General features: G+C 46.4%; 1 protein-coding gene across 2 annotated transcripts in view; it reads left to right on the forward strand.

Annotated features, from left to right (window-relative positions):
- The window catches only part of LOC138792401 (RING finger protein 17-like), a 101,858-nt gene that overhangs the window by 15,210 nt on the left and 60,849 nt on the right, over positions 1-25,799 (forward strand). For both annotated transcript variants that reach the window (XM_069969771.1, XM_069969772.1), the window contains exons 5-12: positions 774-829; positions 952-1,029; positions 9,974-10,074; positions 12,625-12,796; positions 16,062-16,135; positions 16,291-16,365; positions 16,755-17,041; positions 20,204-20,257. In XM_069969771.1, the coding sequence (XP_069825872.1) occupies positions 774-829; positions 952-1,029; positions 9,974-10,074; positions 12,625-12,796; positions 16,062-16,135; positions 16,291-16,365; positions 16,755-17,041; positions 20,204-20,257 (897 nt within the window). The remainder of the gene's footprint in view (positions 1-773; positions 830-951; positions 1,030-9,973; positions 10,075-12,624; positions 12,797-16,061; positions 16,136-16,290; positions 16,366-16,754; positions 17,042-20,203; positions 20,258-25,799) is intronic.

Genomic DNA, 25,799 nt, shown 5'->3' on the forward strand with positions numbered 1-25,799 from the left:
TCTTGGAACGAAAAAGCAATGTCCCAACATTTTTATCAAGGATTTTCTTATAGTGATATGATGGGTACAGTTTGCCGCAAGTAGGAGCACTCATAAAACCAAATAAAGCCAAATAAACCAGGGACAGGGATAAATCAATTAGAGTAAGAAACTAAAACCTTGAGGGGTTGTCCAGTGAAAATACTTTCTTTTCAAATAGACTGGTTTCAGAAAGTTATATAGATTTGTAATTTACTTCTGTTTAAAAATTTCAAGTCTTCTCATACTTTTCAGCTGCTGTATGTCCTGACGGAAATATTTTCTTTTCAGTCTGACACAGTGCTCTCTTCTGCCACCTCTGTCCGAGACAGAAACTGACCAGAGCAGGAGATGTTTTCTATGGGGATTTGCTACTGCTCTGGGCAGTTTCTGCCTCGTACTGAGATGTCAGCAGAGAGCACTGTGTCAGGCTGAAAGAATATACCACTTCCTGCAGGACATAAAGCAGCTGATAAGTATATGAAGACTTGAGATGCTTAAATAGAAGTAAATTACAAATCAATATAAACCATTGCATTTAAAAGAAACCATTTTTTTTTGCTGGGGTACCCAGATTTCAAATATATATATTTTAAGTTTGTCATAACAAAAAAAAAAAAAAAAAAACTTTGACATGTCACAAGGACATATTAAAAGTTTTGATCGGAGGGGGTGTTGCTGCTCAAAAGAACTACAGAGAGTTGTGCCATTTGGGTGTCTGTATTACCCTGAAACAGATTCTCTTTTTGTTACAGAGAACAATGTTGTCCATGTGATGGATACTGGAAATCCCACCTATGGTGATTGCCAGGTAAAGGGGAATAAACATAATATGGGAAAGTTTTTTTTGCACCCAGTTGTAGTACCACATTTGTAGTGAAAGCAACTCTATCCACACTGTTGCACCACTAATATTCTGTGTTTATTTTTCAGGATAATCTTTCTCTTAAGATTGATGAGGCATTGATCATTGCAAATGACACCCTTCATTATCTAAATTCAACTTTTCAGGTAATTTTGTAAAAAAGGATAACAAATGTTATGACGTTGGGCATGCAGGGACGCTACCAACTAGTATCAGTTACATAAATGGGGATAGGATCCGTTCACAGCAATTACATGACATAGAACAATAGCAACTCTGATGACAGTTGTGCAGCTCTTTCCACACCTAATGTCAGATCATGGTATATAATATACCCAGACCCCCGCTTTAAAGCAATTCTGTACCCACAATCTGACCCCCCCAAACCGCTTGTACCTTCAGAAAGTCAGTGATTTGATCAAATCACTGACCCCTTTCAGAGAAATGATGGAATGAACCAGTCAGGAGTCGCCCTGGCTCTCTCTCTCTCTCTCTCTCTCTATATATATATATATATATATATATATATATATATATATATATTTATTAAGTAACATGACAATAGTCATTTGAAACGAAAAATGTATTTATTCAAAACTAATTAACAAAGGGAACCGGTAGCTGACACAGGTAGCTAAGCTGATAATTTTTAACAAATCATAAGGGGAAGCGGTGACAATAAAGCATGTTGCGTTGTTTGTGGAATGGAATCTACCGGAGCCCATTCAGGTCACATTTGTAAAAAATCTGGTGTCGAAACCAACCAACCTAACCGACCTAAGCCTGCCTGACCGAAACAGCTCCCCAGACTTACCTAAGTCTGCGTGAAATTGCTGAAAAATTCTCCTTATTTTGAGGGCAAGGATTTTATAAGTGTTCCTGCCAACAGTCCAATGTGCAATGTCAAACAAAAAAAATGTGCCTGAAAAAAAAAAGGAAGGTACTCTGCAACTCGAGATGCCACAAATCAACAATGTGGTTTTAAAAAAAAATGATTAAAATGAATAAAAAAGAGGATTTTTGTACTCACCGTAAAATCCCTTTCTTGTGGCTTCATTGGGGGACACAGCACCTGTGGGTATAGGCTACTGCCACTAGGAGGCGACACTAGACAGAAGAAGAAGTGACTCCGCCTGGCAGGCTATACCCCTCCTAAAGACACCAGGCTAACTCAGTTTAGTCACAAGCAGTAGGAAAAGTAAAGAAAACAACCTCAAAATAATAGGGTGGGAGCTGTGTCCCCCAATGAAGCCACAAGAAAGGGATTTTACGGTGAGTACAAAAATCCTCTTTTCTTGTGCCTGTCATTGGGGGACACAGCACCTGTGGGACGTACAAAAGCAGTCCCAGAGGGTGGGGAAATCAGATGACAATCCCCATGCGGCCTGCCTAACACACGGCAGCCTGCAGAACCTTGTGGCCCAGACTGGCGTCAGAGGAAACCAGGATATGGACCTGATAAAACTTTGTAAAAATGTGAACTGAAGACCAGGTGGCGGCCTTGCAGACCTGGGACACTGAGGCCTGATGGCGAACCGCCCAAGAGGCCCCCACAGCCCGAGCAGAAAAAACGGTGACCCGCACCGCCACTAACACGGTAGGCCTCTGCGATGGCCGTCCTGATCCAACGCCTAATGGTGGTCTTGGAGGCAGCCAGACCCGACGGGACCACGAACAGGAAATCCGAGCGGCGGGAAGGAAGCAGAGACTGACAAGTAGATCCGTTTGGCCCGGACAAGGTCCAAACAATGCATGGACTGTTCCCTAGGATAGGAGGGTGCAGGGCAAGAAGAGGGGAGAATGATGTCCTCATTAAGGTGGAATGTCGACACGACCTTCGGCAGGAAGGAAGGAGGAGGGCGAAGCACAACCTTGTCCTTGTGAAGGACCAGATAAGGGGAGCGACAAGAGAGCGCTGCCAGTTCAGACAACCTACGGATGAACGTAAACGCCACCAAGAAGGCAACCTTCCAAGAAAGGAAACAAAGAGACACCTCCCGTAGAGGCTCAAAGGGAGGACCTTGCAGAACCTCGAGGACTAAATTAAGGTCCCAGGGCTCTACAGGCTGTCGAAAAGGGGGGGCCAAATGGACCACCCCCTGAGAAAAGTCTTCACCTGAGGGCGGAAATCAAGAGCCCGCTAAAAAAGAACAGACAGGGCGGAAACCTGAGAACGCAAGGTGGAATGACTCAGGCCCTTATCTAGACCGGATTGCAAAAAAAGAAAAAATCTTGGTCGTGGAACACACCAAGGGGTGAAAATTATTCTGTGCACACCAAGAAAAGAAGGCCTTCCATACGCGATGGTAGTTCCGAGCCGACTGAGGCTTGCGGGCCTTAAGCATTGTTTGGATGACAGCCATGCCGTAAAACTCAGCTGAGGTAAATTGGGGTGGAATATTGGCCCTTGTGAAAGGAGGTCAGTCCACAGGGGAAGACGCCAGGAGGCGTCGGCGAGGAGGTGCACTACGCCGGTGTACCAGGACCGGCGCGGCCAATCTGGAGCGACAATAATAGCAGGAACGCTGAGTGCCTTGATGCTCTTCAGGACTCGTGGGAGAATGGGCAGAGGAGGAATGGCGTAAACCAGGGAGAACTGCTCCCATGGGGTCACCAAGGCGTCCACTGCGAACGTGCGAGGATCCCGGGCTCGAGTCACATAGGTGGGGAGTTTGTGGTTCAGCCTGGAGGCGAAGAGATCCACGTCTGGGAATCCCCACCGCCGGCAGATTTAAAGAAACGCCCCGGGATGAAGAGCCCATTCGCCGTGATCCAGTCTTTCGCGGCTGAGAGAGTCCGCCGCCCAATTGTCCACCCCATGAACGTGGACTGCCGAGAGAGCTGGAACAAAACGCTCCGCCCAATGGAGAATGCGAGCGGCCTCGATCATGACAGAGCGGCTCCTGGTACCGCCTTGACGGTTCAGATAAGCAACGGCGGTGATGTTGTCGGTCTGAACACGGACCGGGAAACCCCTCAGGAGATCGGTCCACTAAGACAGGGCGAGGAAGATGGCCCGAAGCTCCAGGATATTGATGTGAAGCCGAGCCTCCATCGGTGACCAAGAGCCCTGAGCCATGTGGCTTGCGAAGACAGCCCCCCACCCGGACAGGCTGGCATCCGTAGAGATGACCAGCCAATTGAGGGGGAGAAAGGACCACCGGAGTTGTCAACCACCAAAAAAGCTCCCTGCGAAGAGCAGGGGACAGGAGGATCTCCTTGTGGAGAGACAGAGGGGGCCTGTCCCACTGAAATAGAATCGCTCGCTGCAGAGGGCGCGAATGAAACTGAGCGAAGGGTATCTCCTCGAAAGGGGAGACCATCTTGCCCAGGACTCGCGTGCAAAGGCGAATGGAACAGGCAACCTTGTTGGGAGGAAGGAGAACGCGGGCCGTCTCTGTGTTAAATAGCATCCCGAGAAACTCCATAGAGCGGGTGAAAAGTAGGGAAGATTGTTGGTAATCGCCCAACCGAAATTGGTCAGGAGATCGAGTGTGATCTGGAGACTGGACAGAGTGTCCTGTTTGGAGCGGCCCTTTACAAAGAGGTCTTCCAGGTAGGGCAAGATAGCCACCCCCTTTGACCGAAGCAGAGCCATCAAGGTGCAAGGATCTTGGTAAAGACTTGAGGTGCCGTGGCTAGCCCAAAGGGCAGGGCAACGAACTGGAAATGTCTAGAACAGACGGTGAAACGTAGGAAACGTTGATGACTGGCTGCGATGGGAACATGCAGATAGGCGTCGCGGATGTCTATAGACGCAAGAAATTCGTCCTGCTCTAGAGACGCGACCACTAATCACAAGGATTCCATGCGGAACTGCTGAAGGCGATAGGACGGACCGAACCGTCCTTTTTGGGGACTGTGAACAGATTGGAAAAGAATCCCTGAAAGCGCTCAGAGGGAGGGACTGGGACCACAACTCCTTGAGCTAGGAGATTCTGAACCGCCTGAAAAAGCTCGGAAAGCTGTGCCGAAGAGCGTTGGAGATTTGATGGAAAAACGCGAGGAGGCGGAAAGGACCCGAACTCGATTTTGTATCCTGAAGACACCACCTCCCAAACCCACACATCGGACATATGAGCCAAATCTCCTTGACCCCCTACTTGAGGGAGAGACCTGAGTGGGGAAGGACCTTCAGGAAGAAGACTTGGGGGCAGGACCCTTAGAAGGGCGAGAACAGGGCTGCCAGGATGGGTGGGGTTTGAGGGTGGGGTTTGAAGGAGGGCTTCCTAGAAGGAGCCGGAGGCATATCCTTAGCCGGGCGACAACGTGTCGGAGGCTCAAGGGAGCGGAAATGACTGGAACGCCTGAGAGGCTGAGGGCGCCGGGACCGGTTTTGAGGGAGCAGGGAGCTCTTACACCCCCCCCCCCCCCCCCCCCGGTAGCGTCCGAGACTATTCAATCCAGCTGCTCACCAAAAAGCCTGTTTCCTGCAAAGGAAAGAGAAGTCAGAGCCTTCTTGGAGGCGGCGTCAGCTGACCAGGATTTTAGCCAGACAGAGCGTCTGATGGCTACAGAGTTTGCCAGGGCGCGAGCAGAAAAACGAGCGGCTTCCTGAGAAGCGTCACACAAGTATTTGGACGCATGCAGAATCTGCGAGCCCAGAAACAGGAGATCCTCGCGTGGAGTGTACAGGGAGAGGTCAGGACTAACTGCCTGGCCCAAGAAGAACAAGCCTTGCTGACCCAGGATGCAGCAAGGGTAGGACGCAGGTCCGAACCAGCTGCAATAAAGACCGACTTCGAAAAAGTGTCGATTTCCTTGTCCACTGGGTCAGTGAGTGAAGCACCATCTGCCAGAGGCAGAGTAGTAGACATGGAAAGTCGTGAAACTGGAGGGTCCACAGATGGGGGCACCGTCCATGTAGAGACCAAGTCAGGGGAGAAGGGAAACAAAGCCTCGGCACGCTTAGAGGATGGAATCCGCCGGTCAGGGTGTTTCCACTCCTTGGCTAGAAGATCCTCAAGTCCTTATGACTGGGAAAAACCAAGGGTTGTCGCTTATGGCAACTGAAGGAGACTTCACTCTTGGATGTAGAAGGGGACTCTTCATCAATATGCAAGGTGTCCCGCACTGCACGGATCAAGGCTTGCACTGCAGAGGCCAGCTGATCCTCCCTGTCAGACTCTGAAGCAGAGTCAGAGGGGTCCCCGAGGTGGCGGAGAGGGGTCGCTGGGAAGCAGAACCACCTGCAGTGGATCTGTCGGAGAAGGGTCTGAGGAACACCTAGAGGGTGACCGTGAGACAGAGTCTTGGTCTCTTATGGGACCGTCCTCTGGAAGGGAAGTCAGGAGATACCCTGGAGGATCCCGCTGCTGGGGGCGCCTGGGAGGGCAACCGCTCAATGGCATGAATCATGACCTGAGACAGCTAGAGAGGTCACCGATCGCCTGGGACAGGGACCTAGCCAACTCAGAAGAGGCTAAATCGGAACCTGGAGGGGGTGCCTCCTGGGAGTTGGCACCAGGGTTAAGGCACAGCAGGCAGAAGGAACTTCTTATTGCAACGATCACATGCAAAGTGTGTCGTCACAGCCACGGGAGCGAGCTGCTTAGGGGGGTCGTCCCGGGGACCAGACATAGTAGCTAAAGCTGTTATCCCCCTCCTCCACTCCCCAGGCTATCACCCACTGGGTGAACCTACCCGACCCTGGAACTGCTGCCGTGCTGGAAGCTGCACTGGATGCTAGCTGCTGCACGCTGGAGCTGCTGTTGCACAGGGAGTTGTAGCTGCTGTACTGGAGCTGCTGTTGCACAGGGAGTTGTAGCTGCTGTACTGGAGCTGAAGCTGCTGCTGCTGCTTGGGAGCTGTGGGGCTGACAGTCTGATAAAAGCAGGCGACCACAAGCTGCTTGGCTGCAGGGGAGAGGAGGAGGAGGAAGGGAGGGTGCACAGGGAGGAGAAGGTGGGGGCTACACCAATAGGAACTGGGCAGGCGGGCGGGAAGGGTTGAAAACAGGCGGGCGCTCCGCCCCCGTGACGTCACAGCTGTGCGCTGATGCGGCCTAGCTCCGGCAGAAGCCGGGGCCTAAATTTATGGAGCAGGCCGGCGGCGGCAGGACGCCGGTGCGGAGCGCTAGAAGACTCGATCGCCCAGCTAGCCCCGGCAGCTGCTGCCAGTGCCCTTGTGCCACCCCCGGCAGAGACACCACGACTGGGGGGGAAAGTGAGTCGGAGACCCCTGTGCTGTGAGGCGGGGTGAGGAAGGGAATCCACCCTGACTTAACCTCTGACAGCAATGTCCCTAAGGACACTGCGCAGGACGACACCCCAGGAGAGATAGAGACCCCAGGAGGGGGAGAGGGTCCCTAAAAGAACACTAGGCAGGACAATCCCCCCAGGAGGGAAGGGGGGGGGGGAAGACCCGGGGAAGACCCCAAAGAGAAGACTTGGGGCAGGTGGGACAGAGGAGATACTCAACTGTCCGGCGACTTCAGGTGCGCGCAGGGTCACCCCTTCGGTCACCTCGCACCTGGGTGGGGTACCGGCATCCTGCCGCAGGGAGCGGGCGGTGGGGGACAGGTGACCGGCGCAGGGAAATAAAACTTTCCGTGCACCCTCAGAGGGAAGCTACGTCTGGTGTGGCAGCCCACGCCGACGGTCCCCCTGATAACCTAGAAAGAAAGAGAAAGAAATAAAACTAAAATAATAGAGGTGCATGGCACCTGTGTCTACCTCCTACGGACACTAGACTAAAACTGAGTTAGCCTGGTGTCTGTAGGAGGGGTATAGCCTGCCAGGCGGAGTCACTTCTTCTTCTGTCTAGTGTCGCCTCCTAGTGGCAGTAGCCTATACCCACAGGTGCTGTGTCCCCCAATGACAGGCACAAGAAGGATGAATGAACTGGATGATTTATTGCATTTGTTATAAATTATCAGCTTAGCTACCTGTGTCAGCTTTCTGTTTCCTTTGTTAATGAGTTTCCAATAAATAAAATTTTTCGTTTCAAATGACTATTGTCGTGTTACTTAATAACTATATAGAGTCGGGGCGACTACTGACTGGTTCATTCCATCATTTCCCTGAAAGGGGTCAGTGATTTGATCAAATCACTGACTTCAGGGAAATGATAGAAGGGCTCGGTCATTCTATCATCATTTCACTGCCAATATATATATATATATATATAATATATACACTCACCGGCCACTTTATTAGGTACACCATGCTAGTAACGGGTTGGACCCCCTTTTGCCTTCAGAACTGCCTCAATTCTTCGTGGCATAGATACAACAAGGTGCTGGAAGCATTCCTCAGAGATTTTGGTCCATATTGACATGATGGCATCACACAGTTGCCGCAGATTTGTCGGCTGCACATCCCGATGCGAATCTCCCGTTCCACCACATCCCAAAGATGCTCTATTGGATTGAGATCTGGTGACTGTGGAGGCCATTTCAGTACAGTGAACTCGTTGTCATGTTCAAGAAACAAGTCTGAGATGATTCTAGCTTTATGACATGGCGCATTATCCTGCTGAAAGTAGCCATCAGATGTTGGGTACATTGTGGTCATAAAGGGATGGACATGGTCAGCAACAATACTCAGGTAGACTGTGGCGTTGCAACCATGCTTAATTGGTACCAAGGGGCCCAAAGAGTGCCAAGAAAATATTCCCCACACCATGACACCACCACCACCAGCCTGAAACGTTGATACAAGGCAGGATGGATCCATGCTTTCATGTTGTTGACGCCAAATTCTGACCCTACCATCCGAATGTCGCAGCAGAAATCGAGACTCATCAGACCAGGCAACGTTTTTCCAATCTTCTACTGTCCAATTTGGATGAGCTTGTGCAAATTGTAGCCTCAGTTTCCTGTTCTTAGCTGAAAGGAGTGTCACCCGGTGTGGTCTTCTGCTGCTGTAGCCCATCTGCCTCAAAGTTGGACGTACTGTGCGTTCAGAGATGCTCTTCTGCCTACCTTGGTTGTAACGGTTGGCTATTTGAGTCACTGTTGCCTTTCTATCAGCTCGAACCAGTCTGCCCATTCTCCTCTGACCTCTGGCATCAACAAGGCATTTCCGCCCACAGAACTGCCGCTCACTGGATGTTTTTTCTTTTTCGGACCATTCTCTGTAAACCCTAGAGATGGTTGTGCGTGAAAATCCCAGTAGATCAGCAGTTTCTGAAATACTCAGACCAGCCCTTCTGGCACCAACAACCATGCCACGTTCAAAGGCCCTCAAATCACCTTTCGTCCCCATACTGATGCTTGGTTTGAACTGCAGGAGATTGTCTTGACCATGTCTACATGCCTAAATGCACTGAGTTGCCGCCATGTGATTGGCTGATTAGAAATTAAGTGGTAACATGCAGTTGGATAGGTGTACCTAATAAAGTGGCCGGTGAGTGTGTGTGTGTGTGTGTGTGTATGTATGTATATATATATATATATATATATATATATATATATATATATATATATATACAAAAAAGTTCAAAGCAGCACAGCACAAAATACTTGTTGGGTGCCAGCGGTCCTAGATCTTGACCAAGGATCGTGTATAAATAGCAAACAGTCCACGGCACTCACAGGGTTAACGGTGAAAACGTTGGTGATTTATTAAATCTTCATAGCACAGCACATCAATAAGATGTGCTGTGCTATGAAGATTTAATAAATCACCAACGTTTTCACCGTTAACCTTGTGAGTGCCATGGACTATCTGTTTGCTATTTATATATATATAATACACACGCGCAGTAGATGTTGCTCAAAATTCAGTGTCCCTTTCCCTGTAAAATGACTTTTGTAAAGGCCACTGAGCACACCCAGAAGCCTCATTCATATAAATGGGACAGGTCCTGTCTATTATGTCCTATGGTCCATGTGGCTTGCAGCTAAAATAGTTCAGGCAAGATGGCAACCCCATAATAATATAGTTACTATCAGAAAATAGGAACAGACTAGACAAAAGAACATATTTCAGTAAGTAAACAAAAAAATAATAATAATAATCCTGTGTTGCAGGTTATTACCTTTAAAACACAGATGACCTACCACAATGGACATTGATGGCCGCCATATACTGTGTTAGGAACAAGCCAGGGGAATACTTAGCTGTATTTTCTTTTGTTCCCTTTCAGACTCTAAAAGAAATGCGTGCTAGAAATAAGCAGGTGGAAAAGCACATATATCAATCGGTTCATGACACATTTGGGAAACTTTCGCTTGCCCTTAGAAAGAGGTTGGTATTTTGTTGATTTGACGGATATTGAATATCTTTATATATTTAGATTTACCAACCACATCTGCTGGAAGTTTGTTACAAGCATCTACTACTCTTTCAGTAAAATAATATTTTCTCACGTTGCTTCTGATCTTTCCCCCAGATAACTTCTCACTGTGTCCTCTTGTTTTTGTTAGTTTTTTACTAAAAACACTTCCCTCCTGAACCTTATTTAGTCCTTTAACATAAAGGTTTCAATCATGTCCCCCCTTTCTCTTCTTTCCTCCAGACTATACAGATTCAAATCCTTAAGTCTTTCCTGATATGTTTCATGTCTGACATCCTCCACCATTTTTGTGGCCCGTCTTTGGACCCTTTCTATTTTATCAATGTCCTTTTTTTGGTGAGGTCTCAAGAACTGGGCACAGTATTCCAGATGTGGTCTCACCAGAGCTCTATACAGCGGGATCACAATCTCCCTCTTCCTACTGGTTATACCTCTAGCTATACACCCCAGCATACGATTTGCTTTCCCCACCGCCTGGTTGCACTGGTGACTCATTTTAAGGCTGTCAGAAATGACTACCCCCTAAATCCTTCTCTTCTGAAGTCTTTTCCAACACAGAACTGCTGATGTGATACTCAGATAGAGGATTCCTCCTCCCTAAGTGCATTAATTACATTTGAAAACATTGAACTTCAATTTCCAATGTTTGGACCACTTATCTAGCAAAGCTAAACCATTTTCCATATTACTGACACCTCCAGGGATATCAACCCTATTGCACACTTTTGTGTCATCAGCAAACAGACAAACCTCACCTACCAAACCTTCTCCTATGTCACTAACCTTACTTACCAAACCTTCTCCTATGTCACTATCCTTACCTACCAAACCTTCTCCTATGTCACTAACCTTACTTACCAACCCTTCTCCTATATCACTATCCTTTCCTACCAAACCTTCTCCTATATCACTATCCTTACCTACCAAACCTTCTCCTGTCACTAACCTTACCTACCAAACCTTCCCCTATATCACTATCCTTACCTACCAAACCTTCTCCTATATCACTATCCTTACCTACCAAACCTTCTCCTATGTCACTATCCTTACCTACCAAACCTTCTCCTATATCACTATCCTTACCTACCAAACCTTCTCCTATATCACTATCCTTACCTACCAAACCTTCTCCTATGTCACTAACCTTACCTACCAAACCTTCTCCTATATCACTATCCTTACCTACCAAACCTTCTCCTATATCACTATCCTTACCTACCAAACCTTCTCCTATGTCACTATCCTTACCTACCAATCCTTCTCCTATGTCACTTACAAACATATTAAAAATAATAGGACCCAGAACAGTCCCTTGTGGCCATCACTTGTAACCAGTCTCTGCTCGGAATATCCACCATTACTAACAACCCTCTAATATCTATCCTTCAGCCAACCACAAATCCACTGAACTATCCAGGGATTAAGCCCAATTTTCTCTAACTTCTTTGTCAGCTCTTTATGGTGAACTGTATTAAAGTCCAGATAGGCGATATCCACGGCACCACCTTTATCCAGCACTTTTGTGCCATAATCAAAGAAATCAATGAGATTAGTCTGACAAAATCTGCCCGCAGTAAAGCCATACTGGTTTGGATGGTAATGTTATGTTACTTCCATTCTGCAATTTTTTTTTTTTATGTTCTCCTTTCGCTTCTGGTGCAAACTTTCTGCTCTTTTTTTCCTCATTGCCCTGTTTGCTTAACTTCCAGTCTGGTGTACATCCTGTAATAGACTTCCAGTTCCTTTTGTACAGTGTAGTTGGGAATTCATCACATATCTGTAGGATGGTTTATAGTCAAGAAGGTGTAGTGGGAGGGAGATGGTTAGCTTACTTCCATTTGCAAATGTACATCAGACAGAAAGCAAGGGAGTGATGACAACAGAGTGGACAGACATCAGAAGCAAAAGGAAGTTAAATTTACCAATATACCTTCATTATTCAGGGTGCCTTCACACCTACCGACTCGCAGCGTTAATAACGCTGCGTGTATGTAAATATGCCGGCAGCTTAACCCCTTCTGATGCCGCCCGGCTCCCGCTCCGCTCTGTATACATACCTCCTCGCTCCACGGGGTCCTCCTGCTCTCCCGCCCGGCCAATCAGTGGCTGCGGCAGGGCAACACACTGATTGGCCGGGCACGAGAGCAGGATGCCGGGACCCCGCGGAGCGAGGAGGTATGTATGCGGGGCGGCATCAGAAGGAGTTAAGCAGCCGGCAGATTTACATACACGCAGACCGCCGCGTTCAGACCGTCGCGTGTATGTACTGACAGTGATTTGCCAGGACCTAGCCGACCTAGTCGGTAGGTGTGAAGGCACCCTCAGACTAGATTGGGTTTCGTTGTCAGAAAACAATTTGAATGATTAGATGCGATGCTCTGTGTATAGTATTCCAGTACTCTTTCCTGTATCAAGAAAACAAATCTGTCCATGTCAGGAGCCGTCCAGAGCAGAAGTAAACGTGATGTATGTTTCCATATTTTGTATGTTCTGCATTTCAGGAAAGCTGATGTACTTACTGATTTAAAATTCATAAGCGAGGTGTATGCTGTAGAGCTGCAGAACGCTATTCATATCATAGAGGAACAGAAAAAATGTTTAGACACTCGAGTTGCGTTTGCCGAAGGACTAAAAATGTCTCCGTCACTGACAATGTACTGTGATCTGAATCAAGTAAGTATACCTTTAGACAGAAGCTATAGAAAAGCTACACCCAGGTTGGGTTGAGCTGATACAGTATGTTTTTTGGTGTACTTCCATGTCTGTCAGTTGATTCCTTCTATGTACAGCTTATATTGGCAGACCAAGGGAATTTTTTCCATGTACACATTTTTTTTTTATTAACAAACAAGAATACCCCTTTATGATATTTTTGGAAGGGACAGAATAGAAAACTTGGAGATGAATGGGTTTCCAGTCATAGGTTAATAAAGCTTAAGGGTAGCTTCACACATAATGGATCGGCAGCAGAATTTACGCTGTGAATTTGCAGAGAAATCCGCTTCGGACCCCTTGTCATTCATTTTGGATGAAAAGACATACACGCAGTGGGATTGTCATCCCGATGCAACTATGTAAGTACCGGCCCCATTAACCCTCTGCTGATGATACATTACCTGCTCCATGATCCGGCTGTATCTGAGGCTCCCGAGGGCCCTAGCAGCCAATCAGTGACTGGCTGCACGGAACCTCCCAGAGCCAGGAGCCTCAGATACGGCCAGATCGTGGAGCAGGTAATGCATCATCCTGGCGGCAGGGGATTAATGGAGCCAGGACTTACATTCTTGCAAATATGTCTTCTCATTCAAAATGAATGACAAAGGATCCGCAGGGGATTTTGCTGCAAATGTGCAGCGTAAAATCCTCTGTGGATCCATTACGTGTGAGGCTACCCTGAAGGTACATACGAACCTGCTGAAATGTACCTGTAGAGACAGAGATGCTGATTTTGGCACAGGTCATCTTATTTCCTCTGTGCCGTAATGTAGGAAATGTAGAAGAGCGTTGTGGGAACTGTAGGAGAGCAGTGCAGGGAATGGTGGGAACTGTAGGAGAGCAGTGCAGGGAATGGTGGGAAATGTTGGAGAGCACTGCAGGGAATGGTGGGGAAATGTAGGAGAGCACTGCAGGGAATGGTGGGAAATGTTGGAGAGCAGTGCAGGGAATGGTGGGAACTGTAGGAGAGCAGTGCAGGGAATGGTGGGAAATGTTGGAGAGCAGTGCAGGGAATGGTGGGAACTGTAGGAGAGCAGTGCAGGGAATGGTGGGAAATGTTGGAGAGCAGTGCAGGGAATGGTGGGAACTGTAGGAGAGCAGTGCAGGGAATGGTGGGAACTGTAGGAGAGCAGTGCAGGGAATGGTGGGAAATGTAGGAGAGCACTGCAGGGAATGGTGGGAACTGTAGGAGAGCACTGCAGGGAATGGTGGGAAATGTAGGAGAGCACTGCAGGGAATGGTGGGAACTGTAGGAGAGCACTGCAGGGAATGGTGGGAACTGTAGGAGAGCACTGCAGGGAATGGTGGGAAATGTAGGAGAGCACTGCAGGGAATGGTGGGAACTGTAGGAGAGCACTGCAGGGAATGGTGGGAAATGTAGGAGAGCACTGCAGGGAATGGTGGGAACTGTAGGAGAGCACTGCAGGGAATGGTGGGAACTGTAGGAGAGCAGTGCAGGGAATTGTGGGAACTGTAGGAGAGCAGTGCAGGGAATGGTGGGAACTGTAGGAGAGCACTGCAGGGAATGGTGGGAACTGTAGGAGAGCAGTGCAGGGAATGGTGGGAAATATTGGAGAGCACTGCAGGGAATGGTGAGAACTGTAGGAGAGCACTGCAGGGAGTGCAGAGGAAATGTAGGAGAGCACTGCAGGGAATGGTGGGAACTGTAGGAGAGCAGTGCAGGGAATGGTGGGAACTGTAGGAGAGCAGTGCAGGGAATGGTGGGAAATGTAGGAGAGAACTGCAGGGAATGGTGGGAACTGTAGGAGAGCAGTGCAGGGAATGGTGAGGAAACTGTAGGAGAGCACTGCAGGGAATGGTAGGGAAATGTAGGAGAGCACTGCAGGGAATGGTGGGAAATGTAGGAGAACACTGCAGGGAATGGTGAGGAAATGTAGGAGAGCACTGCAGGGAATGGTGGGAAATGTAGGAGAGAACTGCAGGGAATGGTGGGGAAATGTAGGAGAGCACTGCAGGGAGTGCAGAGGAAATGTAGGAGAGCACTGCAGGGAATGGTGAGGAAATGTAGGAGAGAACTGCAGGGAATGGTGGGGAAACTAGGAGAGCACTGCAGGGAATGGTGAGGAAATGTAGGAGAGAACTGCAGGGAATGGTGAGGAAATGTAGGAGAGAACTGCAGGGAATGGTGAGGAAACTGTAGGAGAGAACTGCAGGGAATGGTGGGGAAATGTAGGAGAGCACTGCAGGGAATGGTGAGGAAATGTAGGAGAGCACTGCAGGGAATGGTGAGGAAATGTAGGAGAGAACTGCAGGGAATGGTGGGGAAATGTAGGAGAGCACTGCAGGGAATGGTGAGGAAATGTAAGAGAGCACTGCAGGGAATGGTGGAAACTAGGAGAGCACTGCAGGGAATGGTGGGAACTGTAGGAGAGCAGTGCAGGGAATGGTGGGAAATGTAGGAGAGAACAGCAGGGAATGGTGGGGAAATGTAGGAGAGCACTGCAGGGAATGGTGGGAAATGTAGGAGAGAACTGCAGGGAATGGTGGGGAAATGTAGGAGAGAACTGCAGGGAATGGTAGGGAAATGTAGGAGAAAACTGCAGGGAATGGTGAGGAAACTAGGAGAGCACTGCAGGGAATGGTGAGGAAATGTAGGAGAGCACTGCAGGGAATGGTGAGGAAATGTAGGAGAGAACTGCAGGGAATGGTGAGGAAACTGTAGGAGAGAACTGCAGGGAATGGTGGGGAAATGTAGGAGAGCACTGCAGGGAATGGTGAGGAAATGTAGGAGAGAACTGCAGGGAATGGTGGGGAAATGTAGGAGAGCAGTGCAGGGAATGGTGAGGAAATGTAGGAGAGCAGTGCAGGGAATGGTGGAAACTAGGAGAGCAGTGCAGGGAATGGTGGGAAATGTAGGAGAGAACAGCAGGGAATGGTGGGGAAATGTAGGAGAGCACTGCAGGGAATGGTAGGGAAATGTAGGAGAAAACTGCAGGGAATGGTGAGGAAATGTAGGAGAGCACTGCAGGGAATGGTGGGAAATGTAGGAGAAAACTGCAGGGAATGCAGAGGAAATGTAGGAGAACACTGCAGAGGAATTGTAGGAGAGTACTGCAGGGAATGGTAGGGAAATGTAGGAGAGAACTGCATTCAGATTTTTGCTGACTGCTCCTTTATTCTAATACATAATATAGTTTTGTACCAATTTAGTTTACTCTCTGTGTTTAGCCTTGCGCTCTCATTACTTTTTATTTTGCTACAGCTTGTTGCAGACTTGAAAAAGAGTTTTAAAAATGAAGGCATACTGGATTCTCTGAAAGGTTCTGCTGATATAAGGTAGATTTTTTTTCTTTTATGTAACCTCTAGTCATTCACATAATTTGGCTAGGAGAAGCCATGGGGACAGTATAGACTTGATTAAAGAAAGGGAGAGCAGATGGTACCCTTAAACATAGTCAATTAGTTTTCCATCTTCTCTTTACACTTCACAGATTTACTATAGACTATAATATGGTGCAGAAAGTCTTTGACAATCTGGGAACCATTTCCAGTGCTAGCAGTCCCAAGTAAGTACAGTTTATGTATTCTGTTATTGTTAGTACATTTCATTGCTCCAGTATCACTCAGGCTTGTGACTCTTATAAGTGTACAGTAAAGGGTAAGTGCACACTGGACTCATTTGCTGTGCAAATACCGTCGATTTGGTTCAGATTTTGCCTGCACCATTGTTTTCATTGGGGAAATCTGCAGCATGAATTAGCATTCTACAGATTATCCAATGTGCAGTGCAGGTCAGTTCCAGTTAGGAAAGTTTTTTTGAATTTTGTGGATGAGATTTATAAAGATCACATTTACTTTGGTACTGTAATCTGCTTGAAATCATGCAATTTCCACAAACAGTAAAAAGCTCAGTCAACAGTGTCCTATGTTTGACATGCTGCCTTTTTACTTATAGTTGCCAGTCCGCATCCAGTGGTAATGTGGCTTTCAACGAATCACAAAGTTTAGATGTCAAGTCAGAACGCAAAAACTCCGAAGTGCAGCCAGAAGATTGTGCTGAAGATTTAGAAGCCAAGCAGTATGAATCTGATTTGGGATATATGGAAATAGATGAGCACAATATGGAGACGACCAGTCAGCTGTCTTCTGAAAAGTATCTCTATAACTCTCAAGAATTAAATCTACAGTCCATGAGCACTCCTGATGTCATCATAGAAGAAATTATCGAAGAAGACCAATCTTGTAAGTCAGTGGTATTTTTCTTAATGGGAAGAAGGTTTATTTATTTATTTTTTTTTTTATGTGTCTTGCTTTACAGTATATTGTGGAAGTAAACATTATCCCAAGCTTTTAAGTGAATTTTGAAGTGTCACTGTCATTTCATTTTATTTGCAGAAATCAGTAGTACAGGCGATTTAAAAAAAACGTTAATTGGGTTTATAAGGCAAATATGCCATTATCTCCATTCAAAAAGACTTTCCCCAGGTCTTCCCCTCCCTCCTCTCTCTCATTCACTGCTCATTATCAAGAAATCTAGACTGGTTGACATCAGTCAGACCCTGTCTGTTCTATGGAGGGGGGAGAAGGGAGATTAGTCGGCAGCAGAGAGCTGAGAACAAAGGATTACACCAGGGGTGGGGAACCTCCGGCCCGCGGGCCGCATCCGGCCACTGACACCTCCGGATGTGGCCCGCGGCTCCCCTGTGACATGCGCCACTCTGGAGGAGAAGGAGCCGACACACACTGCATCCTCCTGTGTCTGTGACAGCTGCCAGGAGGATGCTGTGAGTGCCGGCTCCTTCCCCTCAGAGCGGTGCACATCTTCTGACTCCTGCCCTCCTGTGACGTGCGCCGCGCTGGTGAGGCAGGAGCTGGCACAGACACAGGAAGATGTGTTGTATGCCGGCTCCTGCCTCACCAGCGCGGCGCACGTCTTCTGACTCCTGTGGGCCGCGCGCGATGACATCATTTCATCGCGCGCCGCCTGCAGGAGAAGACCGGCACAGAAGAGAGGAGGGAGAAGAGTACCTGGACAGCGTGGGAGCGGAGGAAAGGTGAGTGGGATGTTTATTTTTTTCATTTGGGGCAGACACTGGGGGTTAACTAGGCCACCAGGGACATGACTGGGGGGTTAACTAGGCCACAAGGGACATGACTGGGGGGTTAACTAGGCCACCAGGGACATGACTGGGGGGTTAACTAGGCTACCAGGGACATGACTGGGAGGTTAACTAGGCTACCAGGGACATGACTGGGGGGGTTAACTAGGCCACCAGGGACATGACTGGGGGGGTTAACTAGGCCACCAGGGACATGACTGGGGGGTTAACTAGGCTACCAGGGACATGACTGATGGGGGTTAACTAGGCCACCAGGGACATGACTGAGGAGTTAACTAGGCTACCAGGGACATGACTGAGGAGTTAACTAGGCCACCAGGGACATGACTGAGGAGTTAACTAGGCCACCAGGGACATGACTGAGGAGTTAACTAGGCTACCAGGGACATGACTGAGGAGTTAACTAGGCCACCAGGGACATGACTGAGGAGTTAACTAGGCCACCAGGGACATGACTGAGGAGTTAACTAGGCTACCAGGGACATGACTGAGGAGTTAACTAGGCCACCAGGGACATGACTGAGGAGTTAACTAGGCTACCAGGGACATGACTGAGGAGTTAACTAGGCCACCAGGGACATGACTGAGGAGTTAACTAGGCTACCAGGGACATGACTGAGGAGTTAACTAGGCCACCAGGGACATGACTGAGGAGTTAACTAGGCCACCAGGGACATGACTGAGGAGTTAACTAGGCCACCAGGGACATGACTGAGGAGTTAACTAGGCCACCAGGGACATGACTGAGGAGTTAACTAGGCCACCAGGGACATGTCTGAGGAGTTAACTAGGCCACCAGGGACATGACTGAGGAGTTAACTAGGCTACCAGGGACATGACTGGGGGGGTTAACTAGGCCACCAGGGACATGGCTGGGGGGTTAACTAGGCTACCAGGGGCATCACTAAGGATTCAAATCAGGTACAAGGGGCATCACAGAGGGTTAACTACAATAGCAGGGGCATTAGGGGAACAATACTTTGCCTTGTTCGGGTGCTGCAAACCCCCGCTACTAACTGCTGCGCACGGTATAACATTGAGTGCGGCCCTCGAATGATTTTATTAAGGCCCGACCGGCCCTCGACATGGAAAAGGTTCCCCACCCCTGGATTACACAGTGGGAGTTGTGTTAAAGCTGCTATTCAGAGGTCAGAGAGGTCAGTGCTGACCTCAGAGGAGAGAGCCCAGTGATGAAGCTGTAAATTAACTCTTTGTTGTCTCCCTCCAACCCTTCCCTCTCCATAGAGACCAATGAAGATGGGGGAGAGCTTCAAACTGCTTTTTCATGTTAAAAATGCATTTTTCGGCTAATAAATCCAATTAGTTTCTTAAAATCGCCTGTACTATGGATTTCTGCGAAAAAATTTTTTAAACAACAGTGACACTTTAAGGTTATTTATACTAGTGGTAGTGGTTTGTCTAGCAGGGACGGGGATTGTAGTGGCAAAACTCTGCCACTGCAGACGCAGACCTGATTTCTGTATCCGGAGTCCTTGCGGGGGGAATAATCCACGCTGCTAGCGCTGCCAATGCAGCGATTCAGAACAATTGGAATACAGATCGTGGGAGTATACATGTCTCCTATGCATCTCCCCTACGCTTGGCATTAACAAGGGCCAGTAAGTAGCCGCATGGCGGCAAGATCTGCACTACACACTGTTTAGCCCTATCATGCATTGCAGTTAACCCGGTTATAATAAGCACACATACACATGTAAATGTGCAAAACAATTGTGATCTGGGTAGTACTGTATTGAGATATGTATCCACCGTAGTGGTGTGTTTGCTGATTCCACTCCCCTGATGACGCCACAATAACCAGTGGCAGAAACGCGTTGGTAGAGCACAACGTTTTTGGATACTGACGTGGGGCTGCATTGCCTCAGTACCTATTTATATTAACCTTTTTTAACCACCTTTGTTGGCTCTTACGCATTCCGGATGTGCGATGATCCAACATTGTTGTAAATATTAGTAGCTTTGGTGATGGGCACACTAGAAATGGGTGTATCTTAACCAGACATAATAAAAGTTACGTTTTAGGCACTATTCTTTCTTTATTTTGATTTTGAAGTGCTGGGATAGATTATTATTTTGGACGTGTACCCTGACTGTACAGCCATATATAACAATTGTAGTTTGCTCCAAGAACAGCCAAGCTTCAACAAATACTGTGGTAAAAATGAGAACTGATCAGCTCCACTGTTCTGTAAAGTTATTGCCACTGGATTTCTTCCTTAATTTTTTATTTTTTTTCTAAGCCCTTCTATACATGTCTTTTCAGGCTTCAGGGAGCCTCAAAGTAACACTGGCCTTGACTGTACTAAAGAAAAACTAGGTAAGACCTGAAGAGCTTATATTTTAAGGGGTTTCTTGGACATAAAAAGATTGTCCTTTTAGTACGCATGGTGAACTGGAGCTGAGCTGCAGTAACCAGCTTTATAGATTTGGCTGCGACAGCCTCACTCAGCAGTTGACTGTGGGAGAGCCAGGTGACCTGAGGATAGGTGTTAGGGTGAGACTTAAAATAAAAGACTCTCAGCTATACCTGGGCCTTTCCAAATTGGTAAAGTAGTATGGCAGCTGCAGTCTGCCGCGAGTATCAACCAAACACATGAGACCGTGCCAGTGGTCAAGCTGATTCTGTTTATTAAGGGCACAACCCTTCGTTAATATCTTAACAAGAAAGTTTAAAAATGTTGGAGGAGGAGGACGCAGGTATGTTCACACATCCCACATTCTACATAAGGATTAGCCTCCATCCTCCCTAGCTGTTATCTATTGGCAAACACTCACAAGCCGAGACCTTGAATTATAGCAGAAAATCTAAAACAACTAATTCCAATACAGTAACAGAGCGGGAGGGGCCTTTCCCAGCATCTGCCTATAGAGCGTAATACAAAACAATATACATTTTAAGAATATAACATATATAATGGACTCTCAACTCCACATTTTCCCCCATTTGAACCCACATCCACCTCCCCTTCACCCCCATTGTCCATTCTTTATAGTTCTTTGCCGGACTCCGCAAGGCACAACGGTTGAAGGAGGTGCAAGGGTTCAATCAATCCTTTATACTGTTGAGAGAGTCCTTGTCCTGGACCTCCATAGTGTATGATATCCACGGTTTCGGCACAGTTTTCTTGCATGCACGTAAAATGAAACACATTTTAGTCTCACGATTACATATAATATCAATAGACATAAGGTGAATGGAAAAAGAGCTTGAAGTACACATATAAGCCGCCCTTCTATACTCATAAGTAAGTTTATCGGATTCAGAAATGAGAAGTGTCTCCCCACCAGCTATCCCTATTGGCGCTATTATCAACTTCGTATTAGCCTCTCGGGTGTAGTTTATCCAATCTACATTCTTGTTACCATTATTATAGGGATCGGTGATTTAAATCCAGCTTTTCCCTGGTCCCGGCCTTAAAATCATCAGGTACCCCCTTTATACCCCTAAGGTATCATTATAAACCTATGGGTCAAATCTACCAGGGACTTTGTAGTTCAGTGTTTCCAAATGTAAAATAATGCGCTTGGTGAGGAGGAATCCTCCATCTTATATCATATCAGCAAGAGGAAGAGGGTGGTCGTAATAAGAAACTGAATACAAGAACAAGGGGGCACAGTCTGAGGTTAGTTGGGGGGAAAGGCCAAAAAACAACACAAGGAAATATTTTATTGAATGTAGTAGATGCTTGAACAAACTATCAGCAGATGTGGTAGGTAGATCTGCAGTAACTGAAAGGAAATACTAATAGGGCAGACTAGGGTGGTCTTTTTCTGCCAACAATCTTCTATGTTTCTACCTACTAAAAGAAAACAATGGGTAAGTCTGTACAGTACACATCAATATACAGCTTAGTTACAGCAAAATCAAAGCTATTATCAATATCCAAACTAATATCTGTATGATTCCTGAAAACCATCTTTCAATGAGATGTAAAATTACAAAGTTTAATTATGAAAAGAATAATCAGTAATCCTCATCAGATGCCGCCGGTGCTTTACACCATTCTTCTTCTCATCTGCTCCACTTTACCTTCTGTCATTATTGCTCAGAGATTCCAGTTGTATCTACATAGTGGCAGCATATCCGTCCAGCTGACAGATACCAACATAACCAAACCTTATTGTCCCATCACTCCTGTCCCTAATCCTGACTACAGGTGGAGCAAATCTCCTCTAGGTCTGTTCACCGTAGGACATTGTACATCTGGAACCTAACCTATTCCTCTGTCACTCGAGTGATCAGAAAATAAGCTCTCTACTGGCTATAACAAATCTTCACTCTCAGATATCACAAGGACTCTACCACTTTGACATTCATGAGGGTATTGGAAAGTCACAGTAACTAACTTTAAAAAGTTTCTGAAAAGTAAAAGTTAAGATGTGAGCAAATCTTATCTAATGGCGGAAGCAAAAAGTTCATTGACACATAAACCATAGACATCACAACAGATAAGTGCAATACAATCTCTACAATGTGACCTACTATGTAACCATTAGATTCATAAGATTATAATAACCAGTCAATAAAACTTCACAATCTTACGGGATTCTCTGAATTTCCACTTCATCTCTTTTTCAAGTCTTTTTACCTCATTTTGTACCTAGAAAACATCGTTATGATCAGATCACACAGGTCTAATGACTGGTCACATCTCTTTTTGTAAATAATCATATACTATATTATACTAATAACATACATTACATAACATACAGTTCAATTAATACTAGTGTACTTGGATCTTACTAAATTGTCTCTCGTGTCACTGAGATCATCACATATTATACATAAAATAACCACCATAGATATAAAAACAAGGTGTAAACTATACATCATCTAAGGTTTCAAAGCCTTTTCATGGAAATCATATATCACATGATCCTTTTTGTCACAGTTAGCGGCATTGCTATGGATCCTTAAACCTGTCTTTTGACTGATAAAGCCGCTCAGACTCGCCTCTTTTCCTGCTATGAGGCCACTAGTCTCACCTCAGACATTGCCTCTTGGCTTTGTTCTCTCACATAGCTGTGGTTGACATTCAGCTAACCTGTAAGAACGACATCAATACAGACAAGGACATATCTATATGGACCACCTGTTGCAGGTGGATGAAGTCCACTTACAGTCCCTGAGACAGGCATGATGGTCACAGACTATGCAGACAGGCACCTTTATTGGGTTACCTACAGTAGGTTATGACAGGTGTAGATAATACAGCCGTACACAACCCTTTGGGCTATATTTGTTGACCCCTGGGCCGCCCAATGTGAGGATACTATACACCACATTACACATGGCTTCCTTCTGTTAGTTTTGTCAGATAACTTACAGTGAGATACAAGGCTGCCGGCACAGTTACTTATTGGATGCCATCTTTACCCTGTACCTCCTCTCCATCCGCTGGTCTCACAGCTTCTCTGGAAAAGACTTAAAAACAAACAGATCCACATCTCCCCATCCACCTGTACACTATGTACGGTTACCTCAGGAAGAGACCGAAAACCCCAGCATCGGCAGCTTCGTCCATCATCCGTCACCCTTTTTGGCCTCAGGGTTTGTCTGCGTAAACGCTGCGTCAGCCGCTCTCTATGGCAGCTCTTCTTCTTTGAACAGTGTTAAACATTGATTTGCCCAGGGATCCAACAAATCTCAAACTCGCCAATTGATCCATTATGGTGGGTGATCAAAAAGTGTACCTGGAGTTCACATAGACATCTGTAAACTTACCTGCAACCATCTTAAATGTCTGTGATTGTCCTCACACCTCGGACAGGGTGGTTACTTTTAGTGGTACGTCATACTGCATAGAGTTCACCGTATATCCTTGTGTCATCAATCTTTGTAAAATCTGGGATTATCTACAATGATAACTTTCATTAATATTTGGGCTTCAATTACATTTTCATCTTTCAGATTTAAAATTTCAAACAATAGTAATAAAAACACAATAAACATTTCAATAAACATCTTTAGTCAATAAAACAAATTGAAAACAAATGTGTGCGGTGTTTTGACTCATCTGCTTAATTACTTTCTCTCAACCCTTTTAACCTTGGCCTATAGGTATATAATAACATAGCCAAGTATAACACTACACACCTAGGCGTTGTCCAGGATATGGGGGCCATCTTTAAAAATAGAATATACAGAATTACATAGTTAATACGGTTGAAAAGACACATGTCCATCAAGTTCAACCAAGGAGGGGATGGATACAGGGAAGGGGGAGGGGTGATAGGTTCTATACATATGCATTTATATTATTTTGCTCTAAGAACTTGTCTAGCCCTGTTTTGAAGCCCTCTACTGTTTTTGTTGTGACCAGATCCTGTGGTAGACTGTTCCACAGATTCACAGTTCTCATGGTAAAGAAGGCTTGTCGCCTCCGGAGATTGAACCTTTTTTTTTCCAGGCGGAGGCAGTGCCCCCTTGTCCTTTGAGGGGGTTTTACCTGGAACATCTTTTCCCCATATCTCTTGTAGGGGCCATTTATATATTTAAATAAGTTAATCATATCTCCCCTTAAACGTCTCTTCTCCAGACTAAACAAATGTAATTCTTTTAATCTCTCCTCATAACTAAGATGCTCCATTCCCCTTATTAGTTTAGTTGCCCGCCTTTGTACCCTCTCCAGCTCTAGAACATCCTTTTTATGAATCGGGTTCCAAAACTGGACGGCATACTCCAGATGGGGCCGCACCAAAGCTTTATAAAGCGGTAATATTATATCCCTGTCCCGTGAGTCCATGCCTGTTTTAATGCATGACAATATCCTGCTGGCCTTAGAAGCAGCTGACTGACATTGTGTACTGTTCTGTAGTCTATTATCTACAAGTACACCCAGATCCTTCTCCATCAGCGACTCTCCCAGAGTAACTCCCCCCAGGACATATGATGCATGCGGGTTATTAGTACCCAGGTGCATAACTTTACATTTATCCACATTGAACCTCATTTGCCAAGTGGACGCCCAAACACTCAGTGTGTCTAAGTCATCCTGTAACATCTGCACATCCTCCATAGACTGTACTGTACTACAAAGCTTGGTGTCATCTGCAAAGATAGAAACATTGCTGTTAATTCCATTCTCAATATCATTAATAAACAAGTTAAACAGAAGAGGGCCCAGTACTGACCCTTGGGGTACACCACTTATTACCGGGGACCATTCGGAGTAGGAATCAATGACCACCACTCTCTGGGTACGATTATTAAGCCAGTTTTCAATCCAGTTACACATTAAATTTTCCAAACCAATAGACTTTAACTTACCCATCAGACGTCCATGAGGAACTGTGTCAAACGCTTTTGCAAAATCCAGGTACACTATATCCACAGCCGCGCCGCCATCCAGGCTTCTACTTACCTCTTCATAGAAACATATTAGGTTGGTTTGACAGCTTCTGTCCTTAGTAAAACCATGCTGGTTATCACTTATAATACTATTAGCCACTACATATTCCTGGATGTAGTCCCTTATAAGCCCCTCAAATAGTTTCCCCACAATGGACGTTAAGCTTACAGGTCTATAGTTACCTGGGGAAGTTCGAGAGCCCTTTTTGAAGATCGGCACTACATTTGCCTTACGCCAGTCCCTCGGCACAATACCAGTAAGCAAAGAATCACGGAATATTTCATACAAGGGTAGAAAAATTACAGAACTGAGTTCCCTAAGAACTCTGGGGTGCAATCCATCAGGCCCTGGAGCTTTGGTTACATTGAGTTTGTTTAATTTATCTTGGACCATATCTATAGTAAACCAGTTCAGTACATTACATGTGTTAGCAGCACTGGCCCCACCCACCTCAGTACTGGCCCCACCCACAACAGCTCCATCCTCTTTTGTATATACAGAACTGAA

The sequence above is a fragment of the Dendropsophus ebraccatus genome, chromosome 5 (genome assembly GCF_027789765.1).
Source record: "Dendropsophus ebraccatus isolate aDenEbr1 chromosome 5, aDenEbr1.pat, whole genome shotgun sequence".
Classification (NCBI taxonomy): Eukaryota; Metazoa; Chordata; class Amphibia; order Anura; family Hylidae; genus Dendropsophus; species Dendropsophus ebraccatus.